The following is a 9,698-nucleotide window of genomic DNA, read 5'->3' on the forward strand; positions in this document are numbered from 1 at the left end:
ATAGATTCGAAATTTGATATATAGGCCGCTAGTTTTCGCATTTTACAGTTTGCTAATACTGGCGACAAGTCTAATTGTTCATAATCCTTTGATCTCTCTTTTCCGCACGTTCGATGTCGGTGGCTACCACACTTCAAGATTTTTTATGAAATCATTATATCATTCTAGTTGATAACCAAAACGTAGCAATTTAAGAATCGAATATTTGGTAACCAAAACGTAACCACTGAGATGACGAAAGAATAATACAAATTGATGAGGAAAACAGCGACGCAATTTTCGCAGTGCTATTGTGACTAGAAATTGCTGCCGGATTTAGCGATTGAGGAACGGCAATTTAGTCGGTGATTTTCGCATTGTCGCTGATTTTGGCAAATTTGCTAAAATACAAAAAAAAAGAAATACCGTAGCTTGCTGAGCCTATGGTTGTTTTCCTGGCCAATGGATGTACCCCGGGGCGAGTTTTTGGGTGAACTTTTGTATGAAATGCGGTGAATGCGACGAAATTTTGGAAGAAATGCGGTGAATGCGTTGAATTTTTATAAATTCGGTATTTGCGTCAAATGCGGTGGAAAAAATATTTCACCTCATTTCACCGCATTTCTTACAAAATTTCACCGCGAAATTCACCGCATTTTTTTCAAAAATTCACCGCATATGTTTTTCAACGTTTGTTGAATCTGAAATTCCCAGGAAACATCGTAGCATTACGTGACGGTTGGCGAAGTGGAAAAAAAGTTGAAGTCGTGCAGGAGGTGAGAGGTTCGAACCCACGTATGGAAATTTCTTTTTTTTTTGTAAGAATACCGAGAACGCGGTGAAAATAAATAATTCGCCACATTCACCGGAAAAAAAGATTTAAGAAATACTCGGAGAAAATTATTATTTTTTTAACCGCGTTTGACCGCATTTCTTAGAAAAATTCACCGCCAAACGTCGACCCGGGATATATTTGACCTATAATATTCTCAGTGCCAAAATTTTCCCTCATTTTATGGTTGTCAAATTAAAAAATACTGTTTAAAATTCCTTACCTCTTCTAATTTCTGAAACTTCTCTTTAGCGTGCTGGTCAGCGTCGAATGGAATTGACGAGAGTGATTGTTCATTCCTGCATGTGCTCTCCTTTTCCTTCTTCTCTTCGTTTTCACTCTCATCCTCTTCTGGTATTTCTGTAATTTCCTCAAAGTCTGATTCAAGGCCTGTCTATTAAAATAGGTATCGTGTTATTTTAGCATGTTTTTTTTTAGAAGAAGCAGAGTTTAACAAAAAACTTATAATATAGTAATATATGCAAAACAAATCAGGATTTTTGTTAATGAGAACACTCGAAGGGGACAGGCAACGAGACACATTGGTCTGCTTTGGAACGGCATTTTAAGCAATTTTTAAAGCAAATTTTCTCAAACAGCAGATGAGATATGCTCTGATTTTGATATGAACACCACCCCTTTTTGAGAGTGGTTGAAATATATTATTCTAGACTAATGTCTAATTTTAATTTACAACAAGGTGGCATCGCTAAATGTGATTTTAGGGTTTTCCAAATTGTAACTGATATCATTTGGTTTCCTTTCCTTCGAATGCTAAATTAATCGATTTCGTAAGTAATAAAAACAATTGTGGTTTTGCGATTTCGGGTGATATGAAAAATGGAAATCATGTTTATCCTTTTCTTACAAAAAAAAATCTGACCTCTGGATCTTTCTTGATAAGCGCGGGTGCTCGAAATGCGAATTTGGATCGATCACAACTCGGGTTTGGCTCAAACTTCACTCTAGTTTCTGTCCTGAGTTTGAAGCTTTCCGACACGTCGATTGCCTTTTCAATTCCAGAGTACACAAGTGGTATTTTCATCAGTCTCCTGTGGATTTTCAACAGAGTGGCTGAAAATACGAACGGTTGAAAATGATTTTTGAAGACAAAAAAGCATTAAATTAGGGTTGAAATCGTACACTTAGCACGACATATTCCCGTATGCTCTCTTAAACCGCATCACGACGAAGTTATGCTCCAAAATTTTCGCCTTAGCAAAAAATCTTTCGGAAAATCGATACATAAAATGAGCAAAATTAGGAGAAAAAATTAATATTCATTTTCCGCAAAAGTGATTTCCACGGCTTTTGCGAAACTGAGATACTTTGAAGCTGAAAATTTGGTGACATGTCTTGTAATACAATTTCGCTCAGTTTATGTATGTATATTTAGCATTAAATGTAGCTGTAATCCGCAATTGTGTCTAATTCATTGCGCGCTTCTGAGCCTGCAAAGTTATTTAGACCTTTAATAATTGAGCATAAGAATGTGGTTTACTATAAAATACCACATAAGGCTTAGATAATATTACCAAAGTATTAACCAACGCGGTGAGAATTATACGACAAATGTTGTTTCAACCATTGTTAATAAACTTTGTCTGTATATTTTATGATGATTGTTTCTATTAAAAATTTTGTTTTTATTTTAGTGTATCATACTTTTAGACTTCAATTTATCGCTCTCTCTTTACTTCTTTTAAATGAGGCTGCAAATGAACAGAGCAGCCTGCAAATCTCCCAGTTGTGAAACAGCAGTATTCATTTTATCGAATCAAAAAATTATCAATCGTGGTCAGTATATTCTTTTTCTGAAAAATCCCTCAGAAAAAAACAGATTTGATAGTGTGCGGTGATTCACGACCCAAAATTCAAAACAAATGAAAATATTTTGGTAAATTTGAGCCCTACATGGTATATTATGAACCTTTAAACCGGTTTTAATTGCTATGAATTAATAAAGCTTCAAACCACTCTTGGAATTAGGCACAATTGCGGATTATAGATAGATTCAAAAATTAGGTATGATCAGCGAAGAATCGAGTTACGCTGACTGCGAAAAAGAGATATCAAAATCGAACAGAACTGTTATACATAGGGCGCCAAAAATAGGATACACAGCTTGTATCTCAATTCCGCGGTTAAATTTGGACACTTTTGCTAACACGGGTTGTGCAATACCCTTAAACTTTAGCCAGTTTTGCTAAACTGTCTTTTTTTTCGCAACATTGTTTTAACATAGAAAAGCGAATAAGAGAAACACAAAAATAGATACACAAACGAATAAAATAAACACAGATCGAGCAGATTTGCCCGTGAAGATTTGGGTGTACCTCTGCGGCGTTATGCTCAATTTTCTTCATATGCTAAAAATTGAATCAAAAGCAAGTTGTGAACTTTTACTCAATTGGGCTGAATACCTGTTAAACCTGCCTAAACACCCCCTCCTTCCCCCGTTCTCAATTTAAATCCAAATTTTGGCCAGCCCTTTATATTGAAAAGCTAATTTGAGGGAAAATAAAGGATCTGTAAGAATCTAATTGTACACCCTAATACACGAAAGTTAATTGCTGAAATAAACTAACACGTTCATGGAATTTCCATTTTCCTATATGCCGACTAATATGTTAGATTATTAGGGCAACAAGTTGATTGTTTATTTTCTCACCCCATAATTTTTTGAAACTCAAAATGTTGTACTCACAAACATTAACGGGAAGATTTCACGTATTCACGTAGGTTATGGAGAGCGAGTGTTTTCGTTGTTTCTAATAGAGAAGTGAGACGAGGCGAGTTGGCCTAGGCCTCGACTAATGAAAAGACTATAAAAGTCTAGTGGGGGCAATATTGACTATAATTACACGGTCGAGCTTCCTAGTTAAAGTCGAGCTAATATTTTTTCATCGGTCGAGCTTAAGTCTTTTCATAACAAAGAAAATCCAGCTAGTGTCTTTTCATGGCCACCAATAGCCATTTCATAACCAACAAAGTCGAGTAGAGGTCTTATCATGGGTCCACCATTAGTCTTTCCGTAAGTCTAAGTAAATTTTAATTTTTTACTGCTTCTGTACATGCAGAAGCAGAACCGAAGCAAGACTAAATAGCTTTGCACCAGAGCGGTCCAACTTAGGCAACAGTTGGAAAACTGCCAAAAGCCTTAAGAACTTCGTCAAATCTTAAGATAAAGAGTTATGGCAGCTCGAGTATATTATCACATTACTTGATTCAATGAAACCAGCTAGTTTAAGTGTATTGGTCCTAGTAACATTAGCCAAGACAAAATTTCGGCGTTATTTAGTTTGTTTTCCCCTCCATTATGAACTATCTTTTTAAAAAATAATGGAGTTTTTTGAGGGAGTAGTGGTTCTTCTGAACCGTAAAAATTGAAGGAGCGTACACGCTGACGACGTTATATGCAATATTTCACGGACATTTTAATGGCAAAAAACAGACTTATGAAAAGATCAATGATGGACGCATAAAAAGACTTTAACTCGACTTTGATTGCAAAGATTGTGTTGAGCTTAAGTCCAGGCCAAATAGATGATCAAGCTGAAGTCTTTTTGTATAATTTTGGGGCCAGCTATAGTCTATTGCGAAAAATCGAGCTAAAGTCCAGAATGTCTTAAAGTCCAACTATAATCTTTTCGTAGCTCAAATGAGTCGAGTATGATGTTTTCATAGTACATTTGGGTCGAGCATTGTCTTTTCATAAGTCTGTACCAAGACCTGGAAGGAGTTATACAAAAATGTCTTGAGGCAGCTATGGCGCTCTGATTGGGGTAATATTATGAACTATTAGGGGTAATAACTATTAGGGGTAATAAGATGATATCCTGTTTTCATTTAAAACTCTTTTAAATCCAATGTACGGCATACCTTTGTACATTGCAGACAGTAATTTATTTTATAATCAAGAGTTAAAACAATCGTTTTAATTTAGCTCAGCTCCCTAAGATGAAGTCAAAGACAAAGGGTTTTCATTATTTTATTGCTATAACAAAGATAAACTTTTTATTATTGTTTCCGAACAAAGAAAATATCGGAATAGGAAACTAGCTCAATTTAGGACGAAAAGTAGAACATTATTCTCTATATTATTTTACCAGATGTAAAATCATATGCAATGTAAGTCATCATTTCGAAGAAACGTTCAACCAGAGCCACCAGTCAAGAAAAAGTTTAAATTTGGCAAGCTCAGACAGTTATTTGCAAAAAATTATTCTATTAGTTTACAGGCTAACAAAAGTGAAAATGTAACGGCTGCTCTCCTATCAAAGTCAAGGAAAACTTTACACCGCCCAGTTCGTTTCAGCAGTTTCAAATCTGTCCGGATATTGTGTTTTTGCTGTTAACTTTTGCGAACTGTATTATCCGCTATACTGTAGATTACCGTTGTATTACTTGTTTCTCAATTAATCCTGATAACTAAATACTCAGCTTTGCGGAATAACAAACTTGTTTCTCTCAGAATAACACAATAATTCAAATTGAATCAATCAAATTGTTGCTTGAGCTTTTGTTAATAACTCAACTTATAATTCAAATTTGCAAAATCCCCTATGTCCAGCTCTATATAACTGTCCTAGCTAGTAGTTGGGACAAATAATTTCAATCTCCGATGTGTTAAAAATTTCGGAGACTTTTTCCCGGTAATCAAATTTAACAAATGTAACCAAATTCGCACTTTGAGCTTCTCAGCGCACTCAATTGCTCACAAACGCAATTAATGAACTATGCTAGGTTTTGTAAAAGTCAATAAGAGAAACTGACTTTTATGCTTTGCACAAAGTTTCTCTTACTTAGGAACTTCGTTCCTCAGAAAGAAAGTTTTGAGAATATCAAAGTTAATTCACTTTTCACAAGTTAAAGATAAGTTAAAACTGTACAATCACTAATATGATCTACCAAGAACAAGACATGATAACAAGTAATTTACCACTCCAGAAATTGTGCTTCAATACGCATTGTTTGTCAGTTTAATATATCCGAAATTGCCAATTTCAACTGATTTTTGGTAGTTTTTCGAGCTCTACTTATACTTCCGTACATCTCAAAATTGCATGTCTGATTGGTTGTAGATCACTATGTCTCAAGATTCTCTGAATACACAGAGTTTGGAGGTCGGGATACCTTATACGATGCACCGCACTCTCTGAATTGGTATGAAAATCGCAAAATTCATCGAATCTGGCTTACCAAGTTGGGTATCTCTTGCTCCGTTTGAGCTAAATTTGTGTGAATGTGAACACTTGAATACGTGGCAATAATAGAGTAGTTCGAGTTTGAGTTTCAGTTTAGCTTCATGTATGACGATTGCGGACTAATAATAGTTGCTAAATATAAAGGTTGAACAAAATGATTAAATCCGTATGGCTTCAGTAGAATGTAGCATTAAATTTCGCTCTTCATGCTATTCTAGCTTTAATGCCTGAAATCGCCTTGAAGCGCTATTCACTTTTGGTTTTTGAGTTAGTAGGCTCAGCGGCCACCGAAAATCAAGAAAATGAAATGACTGGACATGTTCTTTATGAGTAGGTCGAGAGCTCTAAGGGAAGACACTTATGAGTTAAACCCCATTTTCGGAAAAGTTTCTCTTTTCTAATTTTTTTCATTAATTCTCCAATTAACCAATTAACCTCAATTCCGCTGTTGACATTTGACCAATCAGTTTTACTGAAGATCCAGTTGAAATTTTTAATCGAAAGAAGATTACCGAATAACCTTAAATGATCAAAACTTCTTTTTTGGAAAAATTTTATGTCAAGTATTTCCAGTTTTATGTGTCCAATACTTGAACAGTTTTAATATTTGAACTAATTCATTAATACCAAACAAATTGTTTTAACCAATCGAAAAACTAGTAGGAAAGTATATTTTTGACTTTTTTGCAACCGGAATACGGATGGTTTTGTACGTCATCAGTTTACTCTGCTTGAATATTTATATTGGCGAATCATTCATATATGAATCAATTGGTGAAATAGTGCTTTGAAGTGAACCAATTTTGAGTTCGGAAGAACGGTCGGGTATTGAAAAAGATAAACATTTTTCTTTCTTGTTTCTCATATTGCAAACTTTTCCTCTTCTCCCTAATAAAAATTCATATAAATGAACAATCCAGCTAAAATTAGATTCCAAAATAGAACTCATTATATATACTCCAATAAACATTTAAATCAGAAAAAAATTCAACTTCACAAAATCAATTTGGTCATTTTCAAAATTTAAAGTGAATTTTTTTTTGCGTTTTTCATCTAGCGGTTGTATTCAGTTCCTATATTTTAAGGACTCCTTAAAGAACAAATTCTCTTATTTTACTTTTGAAAAACATAAAAGCAAGGAGAAATAATTATTTCAAATTAAAAAGAATAATCTTCCTAATTCTTCTCATTTATTCAAATAAATCGTTATAAAAAGCCCATAGCACAAAAACTAGCACAAAAACTAGCAATATAACAAACAAAAATGATAAAATTGGTTTGGTTCTATAGCCTTCTTTCACTTCAAGAGTAGCAAAATTAATCATTCAGATAAGGAATTTGGACTGCCGAAACAGAGAAAATTGCTAATATTTTCTAATTAGATTGCGCAGTGAAATCTTAACAAACATTTGGCGGCTATTATGGTCTTTAAAAAAAAACAGTTTTGAAAACTGCATTTCTCTTAGGATGGTTCTATGTCTTCAGAAAAATTTCGATTAGATGATCTTCTCATTGTTTTTTAGAAAAATGACATTTGCATTTCATATAGATTGCATAGAGTTAAAAGTTCAACGGACAAAATCTGTATATCAAATGCTTCAATTTGGTAACACTCATAAATGTCGTGAATGCTTAGAAATATTTCAATATGATCTGCAAAAAAGCAAGCCTGGCGTTGATATTCCGCTTCTTCTGAAAAAAAAATATTAGAACCATAAAAACAGAGATCCTGGATCAGAAAAACAATCAGAAAGACAAAAAACTTGCTATAAAAATTTGTTGATGGCGTAGTATATATTTAGTACGATCAGTTTTGAAAAGTTCGGTATGTTCGGTTTGAAAACATGAGAAAATTTATCTCGACCAGCTTGAATTCAACGGCTTTTTTGGTTCGAACATTTTTTAAAGTTCTTCCGTATTTTCGTCTGAAATACATAGGTAATCATCGTTATGTTCCTTACATCGAAGAGTTTCTTAACAATTTTGGTTGGAACTAAATTTTAATAAGAACTAGAGTTCATGCTCGCTCGGATTTTATATATATCGTTTTTAAAAATTGTTAGCGAATTCCTTATATGAGTGGAAGTACATTTCGTTGATTTTATAATTTTCAAATCGGAAACACCTTACAAAATTCGTAGGTAGAGAGAGTCTGAGGTCTTGGTACTCAGGTCAAGGTTTTTGAGTGAATTTTTGTAAGAAATGCGGTGAATGCGGTGAATGTGGTTAATGCGGTGAAAAAAATTCACCAAACTTCCCCGCATTTCATACAAAAGTTCGCCACATTTGCTTTCAAACGTTTACTGAATTTGATTTAAATTAGCAAGTAACATAGAATTGCGTGACAGTTGAAGCAGTGGAATAAGAAGTTGAAGGCATGCAGGAGGTAACAGGTTCGAACCCGTGTAAGGAAGTTTTGTTTTTTTCTTAAGAATACGGGGAACGCGGTGAAAATAAATAATTCACCACATTCACCGAAAAAGATGTAAGAAATACGCAGAGAAAATTACAATTTTTTTAACCGCATTTGACCGCATTTCTTAGAAAAGTTCACCGCCAAACTTCGACCCGGTAAGCAAAATTCAATATTGGTTGATATTCTAAATGGGCCAACTGCATAGCAAGATGCTCTAATGAAGACTGTTAAAAAGTGATCATCAGAAAAAAAGACAATACCAAAGACTCTTCGTATTTTTAAAGTCAAAAAATTTCTCAACTAGGCTTAGCCGTATCCTCAATTTCATTTTTAAAAGGAACTATTCAAATCATTTTGCTATAAACAAACAAACCTAAACAAACCATTTCAACATTTTGCAATATAATTCTTTTCTCAGATTATTTCACGACAACTTATAAACAATCTTGCGAGTTAAGCATACTTTTATCTTGTAAGTTTTGAATTCCCATGTTGAAATTACCGCCCTGATTATTAACCCCCCCCCCCCAACTGACGTAAGAGTAGAGAGGTAATTGTCTATGGGGGTAAAACGATGTAAGATTAGGGGGGGGGGGTAATGGGGTAATGGGGGTAGTGGGGGTCCATTTTTAGCTTTTACCCCCAAAAAGATATAAGATTAGGAGGTAAATTTAAAACATTGTAAGATTAGGAGATAATGGATAGTAAGGGAGGGGATTGTTAGATTTTTTTGCTATTCAAAATCTTTCATTGTGCGGGATCTTGCTAGACAATACTTTTATAGCCCCTTCATTTCATTTGAATAATAATCAGAGCGATATGACGACTGATTTGCACAAGTTAAACACTCACCTGGTTTGGCTGGGTCCCACTTTGGTGCCGCAAATATACTTCGTTTTTCGCCCTCTGCAATTTCGTCAACTGATTCTGCTATCGATTCTGTCGTTTCCTTTTGCAATCCGATTTGCTCGTTCGTCTGTTCTACTTCATTTATCTCAGCTATTACATCATGAGTGTCTGGAACCCCATGTTTTCGCCGTTCTTATACCTCCTGTGGCGTTTTTGTCAGTGAAATCACCATTTTCTCGTCCACCAGTGAAGTAATCTATCATAATTAAAATTATGAAAGGGCTGGTCTTAATGCGAAGTTACAAACCAGCTTAACTCAAACATCTTGGATGTTGTTTTGATGAACAAACAATACAACTTGTTTTTATATCTTAGTCCATCGATTTTTATCTTCAGTTTCAAAATGTAGAGTTGT

General features: G+C 34.5%; 1 protein-coding gene across 1 annotated transcript; it reads right to left on the reverse strand.

Moving 5' to 3' along the window:
• Window positions 1-1,034: 1,034 nt before the first annotated feature.
• LOC142356499 (uncharacterized) lies at window positions 1,035-9,475 on the reverse strand (the record flags this gene model as incomplete). Its single annotated transcript, XM_075408395.1, has 3 exons — window positions 1,035-1,205; window positions 1,695-1,885; window positions 9,287-9,475. Coding segments are annotated over 3 exons (551 nt in total), but the record flags the coding sequence as incomplete, so codon positions are not given.
• Between the last annotated feature and the right edge of the window lie 223 nt (window positions 9,476-9,698).

This window comes from Convolutriloba macropyga, unplaced genomic scaffold (assembly GCF_964194025.1).
Source record: "Convolutriloba macropyga unplaced genomic scaffold, txConMacr16.3 SCAFFOLD_6272, whole genome shotgun sequence".
In the NCBI taxonomy this organism is placed as follows: Eukaryota; Metazoa; Xenacoelomorpha; order Acoela; family Convolutidae; genus Convolutriloba; species Convolutriloba macropyga.